Consider the following 27,993-nt stretch of genomic DNA (forward strand, 5'->3'; position numbering starts at 1 on the left):
TGGCAGTGGAGAACCACAGCATGTCAGAGTTGGAAAGTATTAGTCAGATGACCTAGAGTACCAGTGCACTCACAAGTAACCAAGTTCTTCTCCCAGGCCAGCACATGAGGCCACAGTTGTGAGGAGCAAGCTGGACAAGAAAGCTGAGGCTCGTCTACTTCAGTGAGCATGTCCTAGAGAAGGGAGAACTGATTCCTTCAGCTGCACTGCTCATGGCTCCCCAACACCCTCGCCACCCTCACCTTCCACCGTGGGCTTCTCCTGTGATCTCAGTCCCTGCCAACATCCCCCTGGAAAAGTCCTCCCCACAGCCCATCCATATTCTGTAAAGCTCAATATTTCATCTCATGATCTGATGATGCCTTATAAGTCAATCTGGCTTCTCCTCCAACCAAGCTGTGTAACCAAAACTGAAGCAGGGACAAATAGGGCATCCCAGGGCCCCCGGGAGCCAGAAATAAGTCTTGTCTGGTAGATCTATCATGGCACTGCAGACAAGATGTGAACCACAAGAGCTAAATGCCAGTTTTGGTCCTGGTGGCCTGTGCACATCTGAGAGGACCCGAATAACAAGTACTAAATACCAGACCTTGTAGAGAAGAAACCACTAATAGATTGGACAAATTAGGAGTTTGGCATTAACATACACATACTACTATATATAAAATAGATAATCAGCATGGACCTACTGTATAGCACATGGAACGCTATTCAATATTCTGCAATAATCTATATGGGACAAGAATCTGAAAAAGAATGGATATATGTATAGGTATAACTGAATCACTTTGCTGTACACCTGAAACTAAATGAACCATACTCCAAAATAAAATAAAAATTAAATTAAAGAAAAAGAGAAGATGGGTTTGAAGGAACTTGTTTGAGCCCAAAATACACTCATTTCTGATCTAACCTGGCAAAGTCAGTAAACATCTAGTTAACTGCAGAGTCCAATTCAGGAGCTGTTACCATATATGGCTATTAAAATTATTTTAAATCTGCTGCTGCTGCTGCTAAGTCACTTCAGTCGTGTCCGACTCTGTGTGACCCCATAGACGGCAGCCCACCAGGCTCCCCCGTCCCTGGGATTCTCCAGGCAAGAACACTGGAGTGGGTTGACATTTCCTTCTCCAATGTGTGAAAGTGAAAAGGGAAAGTGAAGTCGCTCAGTCATGTCTGACTCGTAGTGACCCCATGGACTGCAGCCTACCAGGCTCCTCCATCCATGGGATTTTCTAGGCAAGAGTACTGGAGTGGCTTGCCATTGCCTTCTCCGTATTTTTTTTAAAAATCAGATACAAACAAAGTCAGTTCCTCACTGCTTAATAACCACATGTGGCAAGTGGCTACTATTTGGAACACACGGAGAACAGAAAGTTCTACTGGACAGCACTGTATATAGTATCTCCTGCGTCAATTGGCCTGATCATAAGAGATACTCTGAAATCTTTACACACCACTACAGGGCATCTTTATACACCTTTAAAAAGGGGGCAAGAATCCTTTTCATTTTTAATAAAGGTAAAACTATGTACCACACATGACATTCAACACTCTTTAGTAGAAAGGCACTGGGTCTTCTTGGGTCTCTCAATCAAAACTGAGAGAAAGTAAAAAAACAAGTAAGAGAAATGGAAGCTGGGAAAAAAAAAGAAATAGAAGCTGATTAGGGTAGAGTGAAACAGTTCATTTCACTCTCTTGACTGTTTTGCTGTAAAAAGAGTTACTCTCGACCCAGAAGATTAAGGATACACAGAAATTGTGCTTAGTCGCTCAATCGTGTCCATCCGACTCTCTGTGACTGCAGGAACTGTAGCCCGCCAGGCTCCTCTGTCCATGGGATTCTCCAGGCAAGAAAACTGGAGTGGGTTGCCATGCCCTCCTCCATATGCAGAAATTAATGGACCATTAATAAGAAGCAGTTATTCTTTAGAAATAATTCATGACTGCCAAAAACAAAATCAAGTGAAGTGGAAATTTAGGTGGGTGAGGAGGGGGGAAAAAAGAGCAGGAACATGTTTCGCAGTAAGAAAACTGCAAGTAGAATCAGAAATATTTTAAAGAGGGCTTTTTGTCTGAGGATATAACTAAATCTACTTCAATAATATTGGTTACCTAACTAAAGAAAATGAATAAAGTTTTGTTCATAACAGATATCTACATGAGCAAACATTACCTATGTGCAAAGAAAGCTTCCACTGAAGGCTGTTATAATATTTCACCACAAATTGTCACCCGTGACTGGTGCTCAAGAGAACCAAACACACACAGTTAACAAGGTAGAGAAGTGCAAACTCTCATAAGAGGAGACACTGCCCCCCTGCACAAGGACATTTGCCTCTCTAGTCAGTGGAATGCTGAAAGCACAGGCCTAGGTGCTAAGGGAAGAGAACGTAGCACAATCTTGTGTGTGTAGTGGGAGGTGTTTTTAAAAATAAGCACAGCAGGAGAATCCTGTTTTGCCCAGTTTACGATTCAGATGGTTATTTCCAGTTATGGGTACATATTAAAGTGCTGTTTTGAAACAAAGACACATAGTACTACTTAATAAAGGACTTTTGGTGTCTGATGAAAAATTCAGGCTATAGGGACATTTCCTGCTCTGTATTTATTAGTTTCAGGTATTCTTTTATGTCCTCCTCTCTCCTTCCGTCTGCTTATACAAAATATAGCAAAAATTCATATGAAAAGTGCGAGAGAAAGAGAAAAACAAGGGCAGGGATAAGAAGAAAGTGCATTTAATAGATCTACCTTAGAAGTTGGTGTTGCACATTGGCTGACCTGCTAAACCAACAGTTAACTCGGTACCAAAGGCAAAGACAGATCAATGGCTCAGGATGGGGACAACTTGGTCTGGGCAGGGACTTGCCCTGCAGGCCCCGAAAGCGAGTGTGGGTTATCTGGCCCTGCCCAGTAAGTTCCCCTAAAGCTAGTGCCAGCTTCACCACATCATCAAACCTAGGATACAGGAGGTGGCCCGGCCCCTGCATTCCCTGAAACTGTTCAATTATGTGATCTCCACAGTTAGGGGGTGTGTCCCATCAGTCAACCAGAACTTGGTGATCACAGAGAGTGGCTTCTGTGAACAGGAGCTAGGAAGGCACAATGTTAGAACTGGGGGGAATGGCCAGACCTGGCCTCAGAGAGCCCACCCTGAAGAGGGGGTTCCCCACTGGACTTGACACTGAATATGGAGTGTGCGCACTGGCTAATACCACTCTCCTCCCACTGTTCCATCAATATTATACCATGCTTTTCCATAATAACAGCCCAACACTTACCAGGAAGCCAAGCCTACTCCCTTTCCACACGTTGTGAATAATCCAAGACAATAATCCGTATCAGGACCTTGGCACCTGCCCACACTGGGGAAAGCAAAAGCAGCCTCTCCCCTTGGGAGCCTGAGGGTCCAGGCAGGTTTTGCCTCATTGCATGGGAGGCCATTTTATCAAAGCATCTTTTCATTTCGACACGAGAGAGCTACGATAGGCTGAATACTGTAGCACACATCCTGTTCTTCATGTGACACTCAATGCCATGGTGCCCTATGTGGCCAACGGAACTTTCTGCCATGAGGGAAATGCTTTAGATCACCACGTCCAATATGTGAGCCACTAGCCACAGTGACAACTGAGCACCTGAACTGTTGACTAGTCCATGTGGAGATGAGCTGGAAGTGTAAAGTCTTCCATTGGTTTTGGAACACTTGGTGCAAAGGACAGAATGTGAGATATTTCATTAATAATTCTTTATATTAATTACATGTTAAAATGACAATATTTTGGATATATTGAGTTAAATAGCTAAAGCTGGCATTCTATTTGTATTAGCTAGCACCAACCTATACTCAGTAGTTTTCTTTAAATTGTTCTTTAAATTGAATATTTTTTCATATTCTACTTCATGCTGAAAATATTCATGAAATTAGTTTGATGTATTAGTTGTATTTTTACAACCCAAGTAAAGAATTCACAGGACTATTAATATAAAACTGAGAAGATAAGTTTGCCCACATGTAATCTAAATCATCTTGTGTATCACAAACTTTGGGAAATGCTGGTCCAGGGCAAAACTACTCAAGAGTGTGGCCTGTGGACAGATGCCAGACTCCTTATGGTTCATTATTGTACACAGTAATGATATAAATTGAGAGCACATATTTAGAGACATTTGTAGTTATTTGACAAAGCAATCTGATACCCATTGATATCCTGGAATCTGGCAAACAAGAGATTCTGTTAAATGAAACTTCTCTCCCTCTAAGCATTTTTGTTGATACAATTTTTGCTGTAGTTCTAAGAAATGAAGGTCATCATCAACTTTATACAGAAAAGTAACTGTGTACTATAAAAAAGGCACACAAAATCTTCATCAAATGTGTATCCACAGTACTAAGCTAGATCTTGAGTAGGGCACAGAAAATGTGGGAGGCACGGCCCATGCACAAAAGGAGTTTGTTATAATCTATCTGGGATAGAACAGAGGCACAGAGATTAAAAATACTTAACTCTAGAGTCACACACACTTGGGTTTCAGCCCTGGGTTGCCACTCAATGTGTGACCTTGACCAACTTATTTAAACCTCTCTTTTTTTTGCTGAGCCTCGTGGCTTGCAGGATCTTAGTTCCATGACTAGGGATCAAACCCAGGTCCTGGCAGTGAATGCACCAAGTCAAGGAATTCCCTTACTTAACATCTCAATTTCAAGTTACAGTAGAGAACCTCTAGAAAGGGAGATTCCTCCTCTTCCAGTAGATGCTTACCACACATCACCTCAAGAGGTGGAATATATTTCCCCTCCCCTTGGATCTGGGCTGGCTCTGTGAACTTGCTTTGACTACCAAATGCAGCAGAAAGGACATTCTAGGACCTTCAAGTCTGGACCATAAGAAAATTGGCAACTTGTGGGTCCCTGCTCTTGAAGCACAGCTGCCAAACCAGGCACTATCATCATAAGCATCAACATACCACCCGCCCTGTGAGTGCTTACTATGCTGAGCATATTATGAGTTCTATCTTGTTAAATCCTCCCAACAAAGCCCACCAAACTACTGACCAGCATCCACCAGAAAACTCCATCTCTCTTCTACCTGATTTGGCCCTGAAAATCCTTCTGTTGTGTAAGTCAATCAGTACAGCTAATACAGAAGGCAAAATGTCACTGTGGAGAACAGTATGGAGAGTCCTTTAAAAAACTAGGAATGGATTCTTTACCAGCTGAGCTACGAGGGAAGCCCAAAACTACCATATGACCCAACAATCCTATTACCCTCAGGAAACCATAACTGAAAAAGATACATGTACTCCAATGTTCATCACAGCACTATTTACAATAGCCAGGACATGGAAGCAACCTAGATGTCCGTCAACAGATGAATGAATAAAGCAGTTGTGGTACATACACACAATGGAATATTACTCACCCATAAAAAGAATGCATTTGAATCAGTTCTAATGAGGTGGATGAACCTAGAGCCTGTTATACAGAGTGGCATCATAAAAAGAAAAACAAATATTGTATATTAATGCATATATATGGAATCTAGAAAGATGGTACTGATGAACCTATTTGGGCAGCAATGGAGATGCAGACAGAGTGAACAGACTTGTAGCACAGTGGGGGAAGGAGAGGGTGGGATGAACTGAGAGTGTGGTATGGAAACATATATATGAACATACATCAAATAGACAGCCAATGGGAATTTGCCATATGATGTAGGGAGCTCAACCTGGTACTTTGTGACAGCCTAGAGGGGTGGGAGGGAGGTTTCAGAGGGAGGAGACATATGTATACCTATGGCTGATTCATGTTGATATATGGGAGAAATGAACACAATATTGTAAAGGAATTATCCTTCAAGTAAAAATATATTTTCAAAAAGAAGATAAAATGTTCTTTCAAAAAATGAACCATTTCAGAAGATGGGGCATCTGAATGAGAGGAAAACATCCTTTAATTCTGGAGAGGAAAGAGGGTCAGAGACAGAAATGACAGACTTTGACCAGTTGTGTCACCAGGCTCAGGACATCAAAAAAAATAAACAGTTTATAGTCAGACAGGCTTTCAGGAGTTTGCCCTGAAGGTTCTGCCAAGTCCATCAGAGCCAACACTCAACAAAGCCAGAAGCCCAAGACCAAATGCAACTTTGTCTCTTTGTCTCATGACCTAGGGGAGAGGGAATGTCTTTCTCAAGGCCAAAAGGGACTCATGATGTTAGAACACGTCCACAAGCTCAACTCGTTCCTCTCAGGTTCAAACAATACTAAACAATTTTAATATTAGAGTGGTCAAGAATGGTTGTAGGGAATTCCCTGTGGGTCCAGTGGTTAGGGCTCTGCGATTTCATTACCGAGGGGTTCAATCCCTGGCTGGGGAACTAAGATCCCACAAGCTGCGTGGCTGGACAATAAAAAAAAAAGTTTCAAATGCAACTTTGAGACAGGATGAAGAACTCTGAATTTCTTGGGGCCGGACTCTCAACCTTTCCAACTTGGTCCCACCCTACTGTGGTCCCCAGGGGAATCTCTCCTGAACTTCCAGTTTCCACCTTTGAATTCTCCTAATCTGGGTGGGAGGTAAGCAGGGAACTTCATCTCAGTTCAATTCAGTTGCTCAGTCGTGTCCAACTCTTTGCATCCCCATGAACCGCAGCACACCAGGCTTCCCTGTCCATCACCGACTCCCGGAGCTTACTCAAACTTGTCCATTGAGTCGGTGATGCCATCCAACCATCCCATCCTCTGCCGTCCCCTTCTCCTCCTGCCTTCAACCTTTCCCAGCCTCAGGGTCTTTTCTAGTGAGTCAGTTCTTCTCATCAGGTGGCCAAAGTATTGGAGTTTCAGCTTTAACATCAGTCCTTCCAATGAATACTCAGGACTAATTTCCTTTAGTACAGACTGGTTGGATCTCCTTGCTGTCCAAGGGACTCTCACCTCAAAGCAATTCCCTCCTGACCAGGGAACCATGGGCAAATGAATTCAACTTAGGAAACAGTATTTACCTGCAGAAAGCACTGTAAAGTTAACATGTTCTGTAATTCCACTATTTCAATCTCCTCCACTGACACAATCCTTTAATCCAACTTGTGAGTATTTACTCAACCCAGTGGAGCTGCTCCCAGCATAATGCAATTGTCGAACATCAGTTACAGACCTACTGTGTGCAAAAACTTTGAGGATGAGCAGGATGACCATCCAGCCGCTCTCTGCACCAGGTGGCACTGTGAGAGGCACCTGTAACCTGGACCCAGGCCTTACTCTCAAGCTGATCATCTAATAGAAGGGACACTGAATGACCAGCTCGAGCATTTACTGTGTCAAGCACTGCTTTACAGCTACTAATTCCTTCATCTTCAAAGCAGTGCTTCTATTCCCCCACCACGTTAATCTTACACCCATTTTAAAGGTGAGAAAACTGAAGCTCAACAATGTGTCTGCAGGTGAGAAAGCAGGAAGAGGAGATAATGGCATTCACACCCAGGCAGTCAGGGCTCTGTTCACAGTGGGCACCCAACGAACATCTGCTGAGAGGAGCTGGAAGGTTACTGTCATCACATGGGCTGAGTAAGAAGAGTGCTTTCCTGCAGGTGCTACAGGCACAAAAAAGACGAAGTTCCTTAATTCAGACTGAGAGGGGCCTAGAGGAAGTGAATGCCAATGGGAAAAGTGGAGAAGGGCACACTTCAGACTGAGGGGAGCAGAGGACTTGTGTGACACCAAGGCAGTCTGTCAGACTCTGGTGACAGTCTGCTGCCTCTTCCTGCCTTCTAAAGGTACTCAAGCAGACTCAAGCAACAGGTGCTTGCACCTCATTCCTTCTACCATGCACATAACAAAAGCACTAAAGAGAACAGTACACTGGTCATCTCCATCCTGGGGTGTAGGTAAAGGGAAAGAAAGAAAGCATCACTGTGGGATAATATGGAAAAATGCACAGGATTTCAATATCGGAAGAACCTGTTGCTAGAGGAAACAACCAGAAAGGTATTCCCATGAGACCTTCTACAACAGCTCCCAGGAAAACCACTCGCCGGCCCATATCCCCCCACTATGAAATTGTCTGAGAGCCTAAACATCTCTGGAATTTGTCTTTTCTGGCTCTCAAAGCACTCAGCACAAACTTAGGAACAATGGTTGACCCTCAAGAAATGCAGGTTGAATCTCATCAGGAACAGGTCCCAAATGATAAAGCCTTGGATGGCCAAGAATAATGACTATCAGGATGGATAATCCTAAAACCTCAATCAAGACTTCTCTGAGGATGACATTATTTTTCAAAGTACCTAGCCTCACAGAACCTGCTTTAAAAAAGCAAACCCTTGTACTACCTGACACCTAAATTGAATACTCCAATTTTTCCACACCAACCCTAATGTACATGGAAGTTTATTAAATATGTTATCTTTTTAAAAATCTTTTGTTTGGGGCCGCACCGGGTGGCCTGAAGGATCTTAGTTCCCTGACCAGGGATCAAACTCCTCCCCTCTGCAATGGAAGGGAGGAGTCTTAACCTCTGGACTGCCTGGGAAGTTCCTGAAATATTTTAAACCTTCACAGAACATGTCTTTCAGTATTTCCGATGTCAAATGAAGGAATATAGCTTTAAGCTAATTTTTACAATAAAAGTTCTCAACTAGAACTTAATAAGAATGGTACCCTTATTTGTTGTTGTTTAGTCGCGAGGTTGTGTCCGACTCTTTGCGACCCCACGGACTGTAGCCCGCCAGGCTCCTCTGTCCACGGGATTTCTCTTATTAAGTGCCTTCAAATAAAATAAAATACCACAGATGAATTTCAGGCCCAACCATACAGCTCCACCTTGACTCCACAACATCAAAACTACTTACTTATTTAAACTCTCGACCGAATTAAAATGTGAATTTTAACAACCTTCCTTTTCCAATGTTTTATTCCATTAGGTTCCCCTCCCCCAACCTGGTTCTAACGGATGGGTAGGTTTTAGGTTCTTCCCTAGCAGATGCGACCGAGTTTCTCAAGGATAAAGGACGAAAACAGAAATACGTGTTTATAGTAATTTATATCACAATCCTGTGATAATTGTTAAATTCTGCCTTTCAAAATGTGCATGATGAAAAACGCAAACCGGGAAAGATTCAAGCCACCCCCTCCTTCTCTAAATGATACAAATGAAGGCCCAATTTAAAAAATACCACTTCCCCCATGAAAATCTTGTTTTAAGTGGTTCAAGAACATTTCCCTTGATTTCCTTCCCTTCCTTGGTATACCTTACATAAAATACGCAGATCTTCACGATGTGATAAATCTCCAAACCCTCTACTTAAGATCTGTGCGTTTCTGTGGGAAGCATGCTATACTGCGGTAAAAACACGTCTTAAAAATAGCTCCCATTAACTTAAAAAAAAAAAGGTGTTGTCACGGTTTCCACGTTGCTTACACCCCCGCACTACCCGCAACCACTTTACAGAACGTTAAAAGACGCGAGACTAGCTTATCGAAAATTCCGTCAAATGTCCTCAAAATCTCTGCCCGCTTCGCTCGTTTGCGGGCAGCCAATACGGGGACCGTGCCTCCTCAGCTCCCAGCAGCTGCAGCCCCGCGGGCCGGGGGCTCATCCGCGCGCGGCCCCGCCAGTGTACCCGCGGCCTCCGAGAAGCACGAGCGGGCGGCGGGGAAGCCGGCTAGGGGCTCGCACCTGGCCGCTCCGCCAGTGGTGGCGCGCGGGTTCGGCCCCCCGGGGACGCCGCGAAGCTCCGAGCTGGGCAGCCGCTCGCGCTCGACGCCCGAGACGCAGGGCGGGCGGGCGCGCAGGCCCCGGCGCCCCCCATGCCGGCTCGGCCAACCCCGGCGCCCCCCGTGCCGGCCGCTCCAGGAGACTGGGCCAGACACTCGGGGCCCCTAGGGCATCAAGCATGGCCTCTGCCTCCACCCCTCATGCCAAGCACACCTGCTGCCCGCCCTGAGCCACCCCCCAATGGCACCCACTCACTCAGGTCACCCGAGAGGGAGTGTCCCCCGTCACCGGCGCCGTGAGGGGCGCGGCCCTGGGACCCCGCGCCTAGACGACTCAGCGCAGAGGAGAGGATGCGAGCCCCGCTCCGCGCCCCGCCTCCCACAGCCGTGCTCTCCACAGCCTCTGCCCCGCGCGGCCGCCCCGCCCCCCTCGGGGGCCTGAGGCGCCCACGCGCCCGCCTCAGCCGCAGAGCCCCCTACCTGAAGGCCGGTGGTTGGGCGGTGAGGTCCTCACCGCGCCTGGTTCGGCCATCTTCCCAGGAAGCGGAGGGGCCCGCGTAGCCCCCTCCGTCCCGGCTGTCGCCGCGCAGCCGACACCGTGCTCCATCGGGATGCCGGGGCTGCACAGGCGCACTGCCCCCGCCGCCGCGCTGTGGAACCCGCGCGCGTCCCCCCAACGACTTGCAAGTGCGATGTGCGCACCGGTTCTCAAGCTGCGCATGCGTACCGCGTCCACACGCGAGGTGCACACGGGTCCTCACGCAGCAGGCGCGTACCTCATGCACTTAGCAATATGCACACCCACTCTCATGCATCTCGCCTACACGGCGTGCACATGCAATGTGCACACTAGTTCTCACAGAGCTCCCACACACCGCGTGCACGTTCGACGTGTACACTGGTCTTCACAGCGCGAAAGAACTCACTGCATGGACACCGTTCCCCATACAGTGCTTGCACACAGCAGGCAGCGTACCCATTCCAGTGTAAACACACATCCTCACAGTGCATACACTCTGTCATACACAAGGAATGCAGTTTCTCACAGCATGCACTCACATCCTCACTCAGCTTGCAAACACAGTGCACACACACCTGCCCACCCAACACACACACGTTCTCACACACCGTGCATTCAAACCCTCACATGGCTCGCATTAAGTTCACACACACTAGGCAACCACATACTTAGCTCTGGCAACAGGTCCTAGTAGGGCTTCGGGAAGGTGCCACTTGGGCCCGTGCCATGTGTGCAGACGTCTCCCTCCAAGCACAGGCGCGCCATGCAGCCACCCAGAGAGTCCGGGACGCCAGCTGGGTGAACCTTCAAAGAGCAGGGGTATGTCGTCTGCCTTCCAACTGTGCCCCTACTCCCTGGCTGACTCCACTTGAGGACTACTCAATGGTTCCTTCCTTACTGGAGCACAAATAATGCACACAGGTACCTCTAACAGTGTCTGCCTGCAATGCAGAAGGACCCAGGTTCGATCCTTGGGAAGATCCTCTAGAGTAGGGAATGGCAACCCACTCCAGTATTCTTGCATGGAGAATGCCAAGGACAGAGGAGCCTGGTGGGCTACAGTAGTCTGTGGGGTCACAGAGTTGGACACGACTGAGCGACTAACAAACACTACTACTACTAGAGGAATCTGTAAGGAGAACATCTCTGCTGCAGCGTTCTCTGCTGGATGGTGACCAGCCCCCAGGTTTTAACTTCCACCCCTCGGGGAAAAATGCATGATTTAAAAAAGAGGAACAGAGCTGAATGCAGGTCGGGGGGGTATGTGATGATGATGAAAACGTTCTACAATTATGGTGATGGTTGACTGTTTTTAGTGTACAAAAAACCACTGTACATTTTAAATGGGTGAAGTTTATGGTGTGTAAATTATACAAAAACACAAAACCCTGACAAGTTGAAACCCTCAGTAACTTATATCTGGGTTCTTAGTGAAAAGCTTGGAAAGAATCCCTTTGTTGGCACAAAAATGTGATGAACGTTTTCCTGACACTCCCAAAGGTGTGCTGGGTGTACGGTGCAACTATGGTGAGATAGCTAGGAGTTCAGACACAAATGGGCAGGAAAATGGGCAAGCTGGGGCTGGTCCCTTGGCTGTAATTTAAAGTGTTCCTAACCCAATAAGATTAAAACAAATTAATTAGGGCACTGGAGCTGTTCTTTTCTTCTTCTTACAGTGGAAGGACGGAGTCTTAACCATTGGACCACCAGGGAATGCCTTGAACATCTTGAAATCTGTTAAACCACCTAGTATGTTAGTCTAATGCAGTAGTTCTCAATTTTATTTTTTTTGCCTCAGAGCCCTTTTAAAGCAGGGGTTGGCAAACTACAGCCCATGGGCCAAATGTAGCCCACTTTTACTTCTAATAAAGTTTTACTGGAATATAGCCACTGTCATTTGTTTACGTCTTGTCTCAGGTTGCTTTTGTGAAACACCCGCAGAGCTTAGTTGTAACACAGATCATAGAGCCTACAAAACTATTTTGGTCCTTCAGTAAAACCTACTTCCTACTTTACACCTAAAATTAAGAATCCCAAAGAACTTCTCTATCTGCTGATGCTGGTGTATATTTTCCAAAACTGTTTTTACCTGAAAGCGCTTGTGTTAATATTGCAACACTGTCAGTTTTCTTTGAAGTAATAAGTTCACTTGGGGGAAATTTATGTTAGAAAATTTTTAATTTGCTCCTTTTAACAATAAACCTAAATTTTAACATAAATAACATCTATTGTCTGGCTTAACTGAAAATTCAGTCTCATATCGGCTTTTGTATTCAATGTATTACAGTAGGTGGTTAAAACACACAAAGAAAATCTAGCCTCTATGTCCTTGGAAAAGAGAGAAATAGTTTAATGCTTCCCAGGTAAGTATGCTCTTGATACTACACCCAATCTTGACAAATGGTAACTTCAAGTTAGTTGCAATGTATAATCTGACACTGAATCAGTGATCTTTTCATACTAGTACACTAAAATGAAACAATCATTTAGAAAATACTGCTTGACTCTGCTTCAATCTTCCAAATGTTAACACATTTCATTCTATGGTATTAAAGTCACATCCATTACTACCACCACTGACCTCTTCACTGTGAAGCTGTCAAGCTAATGGTGGCAGTTATCAATTTTCCCCAACTCTTTTTCACTTAAAACTCAAATTTTATCACCTCCAACAAATGCTGTGTTTTCCTTGGAGTGACAGGGTCATTTATTTTTGAGAAAATGCTGACCACAAACCCAAGTTTCAATAACCAGTTTGTTAGTTGTTCAAGTAAAAATGGTATTCTATGAAAAATGATGGCTGGTTCAGTTTGCAACCGATCACAGTTTTTCCCTGAGACAACTGTTGTACTTCATGGCACACTTACCTATTAACTATTAAAAAGATGTGTAGAAGACTGCCACACTAAAACAGCAGGGTGCTGCTGGGACTCTTTGGTTCATTATATAACCACTCCTGACAGTGTCATATAGCTGTCTCATACTTCCTTTGGAAGCTTTTTTCTTTAAGAATATAGCATACTTGTAGCTCACACTTTAAAAGATGCTTGAGATACATTTTAAAGAAACAAATCCCTGTATAGATTTTGGGCTTTCTGTGATAGTGCATGATTAACTGCAAAAACTCATTGATTACTGTAAATTATATAATTGAGTTTGTAGTGAGGCTTTGTAGTCTAAGTTGGTGAGGTGAATTTCATGAAGGGTAACTGTACAGCTGCTTCTAACAAGGCACAAAGATTATAATTAACAATTTGAATTAGGATCTTTTAATTTAGATAGTATTTAATATTTTAATTATCCTTGTTTATATTTGTCCTGTCCTGGTTGATCATCTTTCAGTCTTGTAAAGCTAATGCAATCTTTTACAAAACCTAAAGTTTCTTGATAATAAACTTGTCAATGATATGCAAAAAAAAAGATGTGTACTCAAGGATAGAATTTAACAAGATTAATCATTTTACTGTATGTCAGAGACACTGTAAAACTTGCTTTTTAAAAGAAATTGTGTTTCTACATTTGCTTTTGGTAGGTAAACTGTCAAGTTAATAGTCTCGATTATTCTGATTTCTACGAGATATTTAAAACATAAATATGTACTAAATTTTATCGAATTTGCAAAAAGCCAACTAATTCTATACCTGACAGTCTGGTGGATCAAATCAGCAGTGAGACCTTACTCAGATTTTGTCTTCACTTTTTGATCTCCCATTATCAAGTTGTGAACCAAACAAAGCCTGGATTGCAACAGAAAAGACTGGCTTTTTAAAAGTGAGAAAGTTGACCAGAGAATAAATATCTACTTCTCCTATGTCTCTGCACAGTATACAATGAGGTCCAGTGAATGGGATTCTGGGAATTTGAGATCATTCTGGACAACTGACCTAACGTTAGAAAATGTCTTCAGTAGAGGTCTGTAACAAATTCACTTGCCCAGAAAATCCTGTATCTGGAGTCTGACCAAATGGATTCACATCAAACACAGAAATAAAAACAGATAACGTATGCATTTCCCTCATACATCACAATTTTTTAAATCAAAATTTTAAGAATGATCACAAATAAAGTTCAGTTTGAAACATCATAGTTTAAAAACAATCAACTTCATACAATGTTGAAAGTTATTTCATATTTTATTTCTAATTGCAATAGTTTGCATCTGATTCCAGACAATGGGAATCATAATTCCAAACAATGGGAAAAGAAACCTCCAAATCAGTACTAATAGCTGTCATGAATCTACAGTAAGAGACTGATTTAAGACTTAAGAATGACCAGAGCTATCAACATTACTAAACTTTCTCTAGAGAAATATAGAGCAAGTTAGTATTTTGCAAAATATCTTTCTTTAGGCAATTTAGAAAATTCCATGTTAGTCTTATGCTGAATTAAATGAGGGTGGTAGCAATTATTTTAAATACTGTTGACATAAATATACAAATATATTCTACACACTTCTTTTATTATAGGAACCAAAGACTGCAAGTGAAAGAAATGAAAAATTTAGAATATAAAAGGCATGCATATTGTGTCTTATACAGTCCTAGATATCAAGTGAATAGTAGCGGACACTGCTCTAAGTGCATCACATATGAATACATGTTATTAAACCTCCCAATAATGCTGATTCTGCAGGTACTGTTATCTTTCATCTTACAGGGGGAGGGCCCTGAAGCTCAGACAAGCTGGAGAAGGTGTGCATGGTCACCTGCAGGTAAAGGGCAGAGTTGGGGCTGGGGCACAGGCTGCCCGACCCTAGAGTCCATGATCTTCACTTATCACAAGGCCTCCTAAGCACAAGGTGGCTGTGGAGGAAGAGAAGATACAGTCCAACACTCTCCAAATTCCTAAGGGTGCTTTATCACACTTACTAGTAAGACTTAATTCAGATTTTGTTTTTAAACAGGAAGAAAAATGCAAGAATGCTACTTTAAGGTAAATAAAAAATACCAAGTGGTATGCAAAAGTTCATGGGAGCCCAAACTGTATAAATGAAACTTCCCCTTAGTAATAAGCAGGATAGAGATCTAAACATCTCCTACCAAAACAAATCTTTTTAATCTTTATGATTGTCAGGGAACATAAAGAACTTATTTATTATTTCACTGTCAAGCCACACAACACTGGATGTTGTTAAATCTGTATGCAATAAAGTATAAATCCAGCGAGGTATTTTATTTGAAACATGCTTTTTATCTATTTGATTACTCACTTGCTCTGAAGTCAGTACTGACAGCGGTTTGCATCTATTAAAGTTGTTAGGCAACATCCTATATTTCATATTTACACAAGAGATGAGATTAAGTTAAACTGTAAGTCACTATGACTTTTGTAAGCAACTATGTTTATAGCCACAATTCCATGGATGTGGTGAGTAAACCAATGGCCATTTCCTTAATAAAATACAAGAATTTTCATCATGCATAGTTTACAGGCTCCCTAAGAGGTGGTCTCTTAGAGAAGCCGGATGTTCAAGAAAGATTCAACAGTCAAACAATTAATTCTTGGCAAGTCTTTTTTTTTACACAAACATTTGGTTTGGTTATTTAACCACCTTAGTAATATGACTTATATATACTCTAACTGGAATAAACACTGTGTAGAAAAACACAAGACTGTCAAACTCAATAGTGGTAACTGTTACACCCTCTTTGCAGTAAGAATCATTATTCTTGGATTTCAAACAGTTTATTTTCTTTCAGGGCACACCTTATAGCACTGTATTATAGCAATCAAACAGCGTAACAAAAAATTTTTTTTTCTTAACAACCACTTCCATTCCAAATATATGATCAAATCAGTTAAACTAATTTTTACATTAAAGACAAGCAAGTAAAATAATTCCTCCAAGTAGTGTTGCATATGAAGTACAAGTTTACCCCAACTATTTTAATCATCGTGATTTGAGATCTTCTAGAGTGTAATAGCACCAGAGGGGACTGATACTACCTCGGCAAGAAAAAAGTCACTTGCAAACACAAGAATTAGTGTCATATTTGTAATTTGAAAAGAATCTTTAGACAAACCATTTATTAAGGGAAGTTAAGTAGAAAAACCAATGTTGGAGTTGTACCACCCCTACCATGAACTGTAGCACAGATGCAGGGTCAAAACATTCTTGGTAAAATAATGTGGAGGAAAGATCTACATATGGCACAAATTTAGCAAAACACTTTTATGTACAGAAGCCTAAATATCTTAGGAGGTTTAGATTACTCCTTACATCATTACTTCGTGATGACGATGATCACGAGGTCAATTTTTTCAAAGCTGTTTCCTTACAAGTGTTAAAAGCTACAGGGACTTCTTTCATGATTTCTATGTAGCTAGAGAGGTCTAGGTCCTGCCCTTAATTTCATCTTACTAGAAGTGATAATGGAAAACTAAGTAACACAGGGTAAATCTAAATTGCCAGCAAAAACACCTGTACACATACATCCTAAACACAAAGTAAGGGTTTAATATTCTCTACAGCACAATACTGACTTTATTATATTTCTCCCTCGTATGCAGCTCTTCCATTCAGAAGTTGGAGACCATCTTTTCATTTCATTGTTAAATGCCTTCCTCTTTTCCCAGCTTAGATACTTTCCAAAAGGCTTAATTTGTACAAGCAGTTATGAAATTAAATTTTCATTTACACATAACTTAAGTGTTTATAAAGCACTCAAAATTCCAGCTTACACATATATGATTTCTGAAAATAAAACTTTTTGAACATAACCTTTTTGTTTTGCAAAAATATTCTACATAGCATGTGATCAGTCTTTTGTTGTTTGGGAAACCATCTGTGAACAGTTAAGAAAAAAAAAGTTGATAACTATATCAATGTCTCCAATGTTAAGATAACTGGGTGCCACCTAGTGTTTGATTTCTGCACCTAACTCTACAAATTCAAAACTGCTATTAAAACCCAGGTTCTAACTGCATTTTGGAATTGCCTTTTTCGTTGAAAGGCTTACAGTGGCAAAATAAGATCATGAAAAAAAGTATATGATATCAAAGCTAGTATAAAAATAGCCAAATGCTACTTAAATATGAAAAACAGATCATTTTTTACTTCAAATAAAGATTTGTTTCCCTTAAAATGTACCAAAATCTTAAGGGAACTAGGTAACTGGAATATATAAAAATTCATCGTACAGTCAACAGGTAAGTCAAAACTAGGACTTAATTATTATTTATAATGAGTGTATGGCAAATGGTTTATTCAAAACATCCATTTACTTATTACTGGAAGTGGTCAAAGTGGGAAAGGCAGCAATGCATTTTTTTCCTTTTTTGAAAGAGCAGATGTGGTCTTTTATCCAAGCTCCATTATACCAAAAGAACAAAGTGGTCTTAACATTTCACTTAAGAGAATTCAGCATTACCAGTTTTTAAAGAAGTACCTTAGAAACAAAATCACTCTGCTTTAGCAAATTGCACTGCTAATGAAGCTTTTATTTTAATGAGTCACAGTCAAAATCCAAACTGTTGAACAATCTTCAGAGAAAACTGGAATGTGCAAGGCTGAGTTCACTTTAGATCTGGAAGAAAACAAATCAGATCAACCAAAAGAATTTTTATACTCCAATAGTCTACCTCATGTAAGGGGCACACGCACCCCCTTTAGAGTATCTGGGAAACAAATTCAGTTTGAAGAGGAAATTCTGTACAGTAGGATTTTCTCAATTCTGGTCTGCTGCCAGTGAATCTTTACAAATTCCTTCAGAATACATTATGCAGAATATTATCTATAAAGATTAGTATCTCCTTCCTTTCATGCTAGTGACTAGAAATTTATCTCGGGGGTGGGAGCAGACACAAGGAGTGTTACTTCCTTAAGAAAGGGCCAAGTGTGATACCAAAATCTCCTACCAGTCAACCTGGTTATAGAGGTGAAGGCAAGAACACACAGACACCATTTGGAGAAACACCTTGGGGAAGAAGTAGTGTTCTCAGGTGATAAAGCAACATTTAAAAAATGTACAAGCCAACTCAAATTGCTTTAATAACTACTGTCTTTATTATCCCAGTTCTGAGGAAGCGCTGGCACAAATTTAAAAATATTTTTCTTAGAAAAGCTTTACCCTTATCTAGATCCTCACCCTATCACCTCTGTGTATGTGACTTCAGACTCAGGCATGTTCTCTGACTAGGTTCTTAAGTTCCTAAAAAAGGTTTTCTACCCCATCTGTCAGAATCTTGGGATCACTCCTTAATCTATAACACAACAGCTCCATGTCAGGTTACTGTCATAGAATATCATCGATAAATCTACTGTCCAAATATCATTAACAATTTAGTCACAGGAATCCTCTGGTTCTGGGGTCTCCAAAGGGAGGTAACATTAAAAATAGAATGATAGATTTATTTCTTAACCCTTATTAATTTTCTATTTTAGGGTATGCTTTAAAATACAGTACTGTATGTTTAAAAGTTCATAATTGTAAAAACACACTGGGGATATGTGCTCAAATTTTATTTAAGTCATGGTGTATTCTAAATGGTTTGGAGATACATCAAAATATGTAAGATGGACTGACAGATGAATAAAGTTAGACAGAAATGTGATAAACCAAGTATAGAAATATGTTAATTATAGAATCTTGGTGGTAGGTATTGCTTAACTCAGTCTTCCTCAAGACCAGTCTTTGCTTTTTTTTGGGGGGGGGGCCAGGAGGCTGTGCCACAAAGCTTGTGGGATCTTAGTTCCCTGACCAGGGATCAAACTCAGGCTGTCAGCAGTGAAAGCACAGAGTCCTAACCACTGGTAATCCGGGGAGTCCCTTTAACAGGGCTTTTAATGTTATGTTGTAATTCCAATGCTTCATACCAAACTGGTTCAAACAAGATTATTCTTCTAATATACCAGTTTCAATTAAGAGAAGGCATGTTTGTACAACACAGGGAATATAGCCATTTATATTAATAATAACTATAAACACACTATAACCTTTCAAAATTGGGAATCCATATATTGTACATTTGTAACATATAATATTGTTATATAACATCAACTATATCTCAATTAATAAAAGAAAAGGCCTGTTTCTTTGATAAAATCTTATTTCTCACAATTGTCTGCCAAATTTCTTAACAGCTATCTCTCTAGATACTCTAGTAAATACTGATCTTTTCAGGAAGAAATGTTGAAAAAGATTATAAAATTCTCATAAGCACAAACAATTTGACTAGCACAAACGAAAGTTGAGAAACACAAGGTGCATCAACTTACATCATCAATGTCTTCATCATCATCTCCGATGTCATCAAACTGGATCTCATCATCATCTCCAGGACCAAATGTATCAGTTTCATTGATTTTAGCTTAAGAAACAATAACAAATATAGTCATATAATATAGCCAAGATGTTAGTAAAAATGAATTAAACTGCCTGCTGAAAGCAGTAGTTGGGTATCAAACGTTGAACTATACAAGTCAAACTTTTAATTTAATCTGTTTCATTATCAAAAATATCCTCGTAATGTCTACCTAACAACCCTAGTATATAGAACACTATTTTATACAACAACTCTTAAGTCAAGATGGAAATAGTTTTCTTTTGTTCACAAAGGTATTTTTAGTGAGGCTGGCTCCAATTAAACAAACTCTAAATTATTACAACTTCCAGCTACACTTCAAAAAAGGTAGCACATGTTAACAACACAGAAATTATCAAACACATCAATCAGAAAAATTTGGTTATATCATGCTTATCCCTTAATAACGGAAATGAACCAGGAACTCCTAGTCCTATTCCCAGATATATTAGTATTTCCTCGATTGGAAATGAGAAGTAAATAATTACAGCAGGATTTTCACACCCAAGTAAAATTACAGTTTTCTTGATAATATGCAACAACCAAAATATAGTCCAGGGCTCATAAAGGATAAATCCTCACCAGAAGTATAGTTATTAGAAACAGAGTCTCAGTTGCTTTCTTCTTAAGGTGTCTAGTAATATGAAGTGAAGGTAGGCATACTTGGAATGAATCACATAAAGACAAAACTATATTTAGTTTTGCAAAATCCAAAAAATTCTATCAAAATTCCTTCATCTAAATCATCAAGGATTAACAGCATAATAACTCAGACATTACCATGTTCTGGAAGCTCGCCATATGCCTTCAGACTTCTAGCCTCATCTGCGTTGTATTTTAAAATTACATCAGCTTTATTATCCTTAAAAAGAGACACATAATGTTTACAAATAATTATGCCAAAATACTATCCATTAATAATACTATCCATTAATAAATTAGTTTCAAACTGGATAAAAAATTAAATCTCACTGTTGTGCTATTAAACTCTTTTCTTAAATTTTAAAGTTTTCTCCTACCCTCTGAAAAACATTCTTGGGTTTAAGTCAGTCTGAAGAATCTTGCATATGTAAGTGAATAATGATCAACAAGCTTAGGGAAGACATTTATATAGATTTCACTTCAAAAGAAGCAGAACTGTGCAGACCCAATTTTTAGATTATTTAGTTACCCTCTGATTAGAAGTCTTTTGAAAAAAATTCACTGGGACCATAATTTATAGGTGGTTAAACACTAATTCAAACACTGAGACTGGGATAATGACCTAAGGGAATTATTACACCTTTCCATAATCAGCGGTTTTTAGGGTACAAATCCATCAGAATCTTTTGTGGAGCTTTTATGTCTATGCTCAGTCGTTTCTGACTCTTTGTGATCCCATGGACTGTAGCTCACCAGGCTCCCCTGTCCACGGAATTCTCTAGACAAGAGTACTGGAGTCGGTTGCCATTTCCTCCTCCAGGTGATCTTCCCAATCCAGGGATCTAACCCATGTCTTGGCAAGCAGATTCTTTACCACTAACGCTACCTGGGTGGAGCTTTTATATCTCCCGATAAATTAGGAGTTGTGGAATGAAGCCCATGAGAGTGTATTTGTAAAATATATGGCTACTTCTGATGCAAGTGTCCCACGGAAAATGAATTCTTCGTAACATTCACACTTCCCTATCTGAAAAGAATCTGACTTAAAGAAGAAAAACAGGTTGAAGCTGATAGTTTCAACAAAAAAATTTTTGGACCTGAAAGCAGGTCCAAAGAAAGGCAGGAAAGTGATCACAGTGATCCAAGAATGGTGTTATTCAGGACCAGCACTTCTCAAAAAGCAATATGTACAAAAGCCCAAGGGGATTCTGGTTAAAACACACATTCTGATTGAGGCGGCCTGGGGTGGGGTCCAAGAATCTGCATTTCTAACAAGTAACTGAAAGCTAGTGATGCTACTGGCCCCTGTACCACCCTCTCAGATAAGAGAAGGATCATAAGAAATTAAGAATCAGAACATTTATTGTGGCTGTCATTTTAGAGTATCAATATGAATGCTACCCAGGTGGCACTAGTGGTAAAGGACCCACCTACCAATGCAGGAGACTTAAGACATTTGGGTTTGATCCCTGGAGGAGGGCATGGCAACCCACTCCAGAATTCCTGCCTGGAGAAGCTCATGGACAAAGGATCCTGGTGGGTTACAGTTCCTGGGGTCACAGTCAGACACAACTGAAGCAACTCAGCACGCTAGCACGCAAGTAAGAATGTTACATCTTTCAGAACCTTGACTTCCGTATCTGTCAAACAGGGAATTAATTCTTTCTACTTCTGAGGTTCTCTTTAAGATCAAAAGAAGAAAATGGACATTAAAATAATATGAGTGTAGAGCACGGTATCTCAATGTCAGCACTGTTTAGGTTTTCGGCCATATACTTCTTTGCTGTAGGGACCAATCTGTGCGTTTTAGGATGTTCAGCATCACCCCTTGTTTCTATCAATTAGATGCCAGCAGCACTGCCCTTTACCCCCATGTATGCACACCAGTCATGTCCCCAGACACTGCGAAATATCTCCTGGAAGAAAAGTCACCCACAGTGGAGAAGCACTGATTTAAAGTAGTAATTTTAATTCTTTATTCTGGAACATACATTTAAAAAATCAGAGTATGATCTGAGTTATAAAAATAAAAAATTATCACTCAAAATGTAAATATATACATGGTGATGAGTTCCAATAGGTGGAAACCAAATAGATTTCACAGACTCACAATGGGTAGAGTCTCCAGGAAGAGATCACTGAAGGGCAACTACCATTTTCTTCCCTAAGTTCCCATCTAAATTTAGAGCACAAGAGTTGGATATGACTGAGTGACTGAGCACACACACTTTTATCATGATGTCCTGCAATTACTTGTGTACCTCTTATTTTCTCTACTGTCAGGCCATAAGCATTTTGTGAGATGGCAGCCTGACTCACTCAGTTGTATCCCCTACAGTAATGGTTTTCGTATTTTTACTTCAATATCTATAAATTAAAAAAATTGGGGCAGGCAGGTAATCCAACACAAAATTACATTTTTATCCTGCCAACTAAGAACACTAACAAAACTAGTATAGTATAATATCCTTCTATACTATATATATAGTATACTATATATACTATATATATGTATATAGTATAGTATATGTAACTGTATACTACATAGGTTTAGTGTTTACTGTATAAAGTACATATAGTATACACTATAGTGTATACTGTATATACCATGTATCGTACACACTATACTAGTATACTATATAGTATATATGGAGAAGGCAATGGCAAGCCACTCCAGTACTCTTGCCTAGAAAATCTCATGGATGGAGGAGCCTGGTAGGCTGCAGTCCCTGGGGTTGCTAAGGGTCAGACACGACTGAGCGATTTCACTTTCACACATTGGAGAAGGAAATGGCAACCCACTCCAGTGTTCTTGCCTGGAGAATCCCAGGGAAGGGGGAGCCTGGTGGGCTTCTGCCTATGGGGTCACACAGAGTCGGACACGACTGAAGTGACTTAGCAGCAGCATATATACAGTATATACTCTATATAGTATATATAATATATGGCATAATATATATACTATAGTAATAGTATAGTATCCTTCTATACTATACTATTACTATAGTATAGTATGGTATCCTTCTATACTACACTATACTATTACTATAGTATAGTATCCTTCATTCCAAAAAGGGAACTTCTAAATATCCAAAAGAGAAAAAGGAGTATTTAGCTTCATGAAAAATTTACACTGTGATTCTTCTATAGTGAAAATGCAGACTCCATAGACTGGCACTGGGGAACCATGATCCCTGGGGTACCCACCACAATGCCTATGACAGAACTGGCCCTTAAGAAATGTTTACTGACACAATACTGAGCAGCCTACTGGCCTGGGAACTGGTCAAATCTGGTTATGACTTGTGTTCTAAACATCAGTTGCTCACCAAATTTAAGCAAGTAAACAACGAAAATTTTAATAATATTTTTACCTGGTAGTCCCGGAGACCAACCAATATAATGTCTGAGGTATTAATCCAGACCTATAAAAGCCAGAGCAAGTTACATTTAAAATAAAAATATTCAACCAAGAGCAATGTTGAGTCAGTCTTCCCACAACACATACATACTATTCACTCAACTGTGGGTAGAGTATCTACATTTAGAATTAGGGGGACAAAACTACAACAAGTAGCTGAGCCATTTTAAAGTTTCTATTATTTGGGATATTAGAAAAATAACAATCTTCCTTAAGTTGTTAAGGTCAACCCAATATTTACCGTCAGATCATTCGTTTTACAATGTGTCCCTCAGTTTGGACTTGTTAATTATTTTCTCACGATTAGATTCAGGTAAACCACCTTGGGCAGGAATACAACATAAATGATGCTAAAAAAAAAAGGTCCCTGGCCCATAAAAACCTTACTGCCATTTCTCCCCCTTTAACCATAATTTTCTATTAAAGTAAAACAAGTCTCCACAGCTACCTTCTTTCTCAGTTTCCCTCTGATGTGACACAATCTTTTAACACCATCGAAACACATTGCTTCCAGACGTCCATTTCCCAACATTTTGATTACTTGGGCATACTCTGGATGAGGGAAAAGAAAAGGGTATAGGACATTGCTCAATTTCTGATAAAGGCAACTTAAAAGTCCACATAAGTTCATTAGAACACATAGGTGTGTTGGTTAGGAGTAAGTATTTGTAGTAAAGTACAAGGGCGTGATAAACACCAACCTAGTATACAACAGAGCCAGAATCAAAGCTGTGGAATGCCATGTTCATGACAAGCTGTCTCTATTAGAAATATTTTAATTACCTACTTACTCACTGTGAGTTAAGCAGACTGACCACTGTCTTCATCACTGTATGCTCTACTTCTGGAGATCAAAGTGGCTTGTCCCAAAATATACACTAAAATGTTCCTCATCAATCGCTCACTTTGGATCCTCACCCAGTTACGGATCTCCTTTCCCTCAGAGGAAGGTTAGCCTTTAGAGACTGGTCACAACACAATTTTTGGTAGACTAGCAAATAAAAGCAGCCTGAATGTTATTAATGTCTTTGTTAAATTAGTGAGTATTTTGGTTTTTGTAAAACTGGAAAGATGTTTCCAGGCAAATGCCAAAGTTTTAATCAAAATCTTTCCAAAACGGTACCGAGGAAGAAAACTGAGATTATACACTGGCTTGCACAAGGGCCATCTCTTGTGGCCCAGAAGATCGGAGGTGGGGGATGGGGTCACTCCAGAATTTTTCGCTTACTCAAGTTGTGTTTAAGAAGAGGCTATCCACCAGTGTGTAAATATAATGAAACCTAACTTTCAAAGGTTCACCTGTGGGGTTGCAAAGTGGCAGTGTTACTCAGACTGCAGTGAATGTAGCACCCATCTACCACCTCAATATTGCTGGTCTATTAAAAGGTAGCCTTTCTTCCAAAGAGGGAGCCCCTCTTTGGGGCATGAAAAAGAACCAATGGTTGTCAAAATAAAGTCAATTGCTAAAGGAGGCACAAGTGACCAAGGGTAAGAAGTAAAAAGGTCTTTCAGCCAGATACTGTGTGTTTCATTTTCAGTGGCTTATTATTCATGGTATGAACAAATTCATCAAGTTCTATACAAGAGACAATTAGAAAAAGTTATTTGCTAAAAACTGCTGGAAATTACTGAGATAACTAGAAAAATTTAAATATGATTATATACTGGACAGATAATATATTCACATTAAAATACCTGAGTTGGTGATGGACAGGGAAGCCTGGCAAGCTGCAGTCCATGGGGTCGCAAAGAGTCGGACACGACTGAGCGACTGAACTGATAACCTTAGTTATGTGAGAGAACAGACTTGTTCTTAGGAGACACATGATGAAGTATTCAGAGTAAGGGAAAAGTACCATAGTACTATGATGTCTGCAATCAACTTCCAAATAGTTCAAGACGGATGGACACACACACACACGTGCACATGCGAAGTGTTTAAGGGAATTCATGGTACTTAAACTCCAACTTTTCTGAAAGTTTGAAATTACTCAAAATAAAAACATGGGAAACTAGTGTTATTACTTAAAAATCTTAATCGGTTTGAAAAGGTCAAGTCAATGGTTCAGTTTCATTTCACTGTATTTTAGAAATTATTGATAAATGCCAGTAAAACTGGAGAAGTAAGGGAAAGGATTTGGATTCCTCTAATAACCATGGTCTATTGAACACACTATGTAGCACCATTCACTATCAAAAAAAAGCCAACCAAGTCATGAAATTGTCAGCAATACAGCTTTTGAAGTTTAGTTCCCTCTGAACTGTTCAATTCATTCTTAGTTCTGAGTGTGCTGACATAAAATAGTGAAAGATACGTATTTACAGAAATGCCATCAACCCTCAACAAAGGCTGAGTATACACGAAATAACTACCAAAAGATGCTCTGGAGAAGTGTGGGGGATGAGAAAGCAAGAAGAGCAAAAAGGGACATCACATTTTTTGCTCAGGATTACGAACAGTATCTCTTTTATATTTAGAAATTGAATATCTTTATTTACAAAAGAGAACTATTACTGAAAGAAACCTAACTTATTAAATGCTTACCTTGCCCATCTTCTTTGAACACCAGCTCTCTCTTTTCAGATTCATTCTCATTCTTGCCTCTGCGTCTGTTTTTACCTCCTTTACCTAATGGTTTTTAAAGAAAAAGACATTATCTGCAAAACAGTAGAAAAAGAAACTAAGGCTTATAAAACGTTCAAGACTAATTTTATAAAATAAGGTCTCTCTGTACCTGCTCGCCCAAATGAAAGATCTGTGTGCAAAAAGATAACTGGGCCGGAGGTGGGCCTGGCAGAGTTCTCACTACTGTAACGGAACACACTGATTTTTGTAGTAGCAGAGGGAGAGAAACAATTGTGGCAACTCTGAGAGTTTACACTGGATCTGTAGAATACATCAAGCCAGTAAAAAAGCAAGGTCCTAACTGCCTGAACTTGGAAACAACCAAGATGTCCTTCAGTAGGTAAACGGATAAACTATGATATTTCCATATAATGAGTACTATTTAGTAATAAAAAGAAGTAAGCTATCAAGCCCCCTTTACCAGGGAAAGGGAAGAGTCCCAATAATACCCAGCAACTGTCCATAAAGAATCCTATGCGGGAGTACCGATGGCCACTTAAAGCAGGCATCACCCTGTGAAAGTTAACAACTGCCGGTAAGGCCACAGGCGCCCATGCGGGAAGCCCAGGCCGCATGGAGGTCTACCCACAGGTCCCTATAGCGCCAGGGTCTGTCTGGCGCGAATTACGAGCAGAAGCACACGTTCTCCCACAGGAGGCTCTTCAAAAATGGCGTCGGCTCCACCCCAATGTGACCAAACTGGAAGCCTGAAGTAACTTCCCAGCTCCTCCCCCGAGACCAGAATCGCGTTCGGATAGTCTAGTTGTGTGAAGGCAGGCCGAAGAGGAAAGTTACTGAGGCCTAGGCCATCCGGAGGCCGCGGACAGAGCAAGGGAGACCGGACAGAGGGGAGTCGTGGTCCTGAGGTTCAGGCGGCACTACCTTTATTCTTAGGCATGGCGGTGACGACGCACTTGAGGCCTCTCCGACTTCTCTCCGGGTGGTGGCGGCGACTCCTCCGAGGGGAGACGAGTGCGATAGGCTGACACGAACCGGCAGCAAGAGACCGGGTCCCGTATGCGGGAGTCTAGCGACGGAAGTCTTCCGAGACCCGCCTTCACCGACGCTCGGCCGCAGCAAATGGCGTCGCGAATGCTTGCGTCCGTTATCCCCACCTCCCAACGTCAGCAAGCCGTGCCCACTCCGACCTACGGCGCATGCGTGGCCGGCTGACTCCTATTGTTAGATAGGCAGCCGCGCTCTCAGTTAACCGCCGTTGGCGGAGCCCCGCGGGGGGGTAGGGGCGGGGCCGTGAGCCCGGGAGCGGGGGCGGGGCCGTGAGCTCGGGGGCGGGGCCGGGGCCGGGAGCCCGGGGGCGGGGCCTGAGCCTGGGAGCAGGCGGAATCTTGGAGGCAGTGGGCGGGGCCCAGGCGCCGCGGTACAGGCGTACTCAGGTAGCGCCCCCTGCTGCCTGGCGCCAGACTTCTACTCAGTTCAGTTCAGTCGCTCAGTCGTGTCCGACTCTGCGACCCCATGGGCTGCAGCACAACAGGCCTCCCTGTCCATCATCAACTCCCGGACTTCTACTGCTTTGTGGCAAACTGGCGTCTTCAGGTTTGAGCTGCGGGTTCATTAATCTCGCAGCTCAGTTTTATTACTTGTCCCAAAGAGTAATATTTATGTGACACTACTTTATAAGTGTCCCCTACCTCACTGTAAACCTAATTTGGCGGAGACCAAATCAGTTGCTTACTATTACCAGCGTTTAGCAGAATGTCTGGCACACAGTAGGTTCTCAGTACACACAGGAAGGGAGGGCAGAAGATA

The 27,993-nt window shown here is 41.4% G+C and overlaps 1 protein-coding gene across 1 annotated transcript; it reads right to left on the minus strand.

Moving 5' to 3' along the window:
- Window positions 1–17,653: 17,653 nt before the first annotated feature.
- On the minus strand, window positions 17,654–27,327 carry EIF1AX (eukaryotic translation initiation factor 1A X-linked). The gene is made up of 7 exons (XM_055438685.2): window positions 27,109–27,327; window positions 26,146–26,229; window positions 24,049–24,152; window positions 23,554–23,604; window positions 20,318–20,399; window positions 19,452–19,543; window positions 17,654–17,760 (listed from the first exon to the last, which is right to left on the minus strand). Exons 1-7 carry the CDS (start codon window positions 27,122–27,124, stop codon window positions 17,755–17,757), a joined length of 435 nt encoding a protein of 144 aa, XP_055294660.1. The 5' UTR covers window positions 27,125–27,327; the 3' UTR covers window positions 17,654–17,754.
- Between the last annotated feature and the right edge of the window lie 666 nt (window positions 27,328–27,993).

Source organism: Moschus berezovskii, chromosome X, assembly GCF_049115385.1.
Source record: "Moschus berezovskii isolate FMDL1 chromosome X, NW_MosBer_1.0, whole genome shotgun sequence".
NCBI classification, from domain to species: domain Eukaryota; kingdom Metazoa; phylum Chordata; class Mammalia; order Artiodactyla; family Moschidae; genus Moschus; species Moschus berezovskii.

Coding starts and splice junctions, on each gene's coding strand:
- EIF1AX (XM_055438685.2), bottom strand. Junction 24,153..26,145: donor GTTCAAAGAAGATGGGCAAG/GTAAGCATTTAA, acceptor TCCCTCATCCAG/AGTATGCCCAAGTAATCAAA. Junction 20,400..23,553: donor TTGGTCTCCGGGACTACCAG/GTAAAAATATTA, acceptor TCTCTTTTTAAG/GATAATAAAGCTGATGTAAT.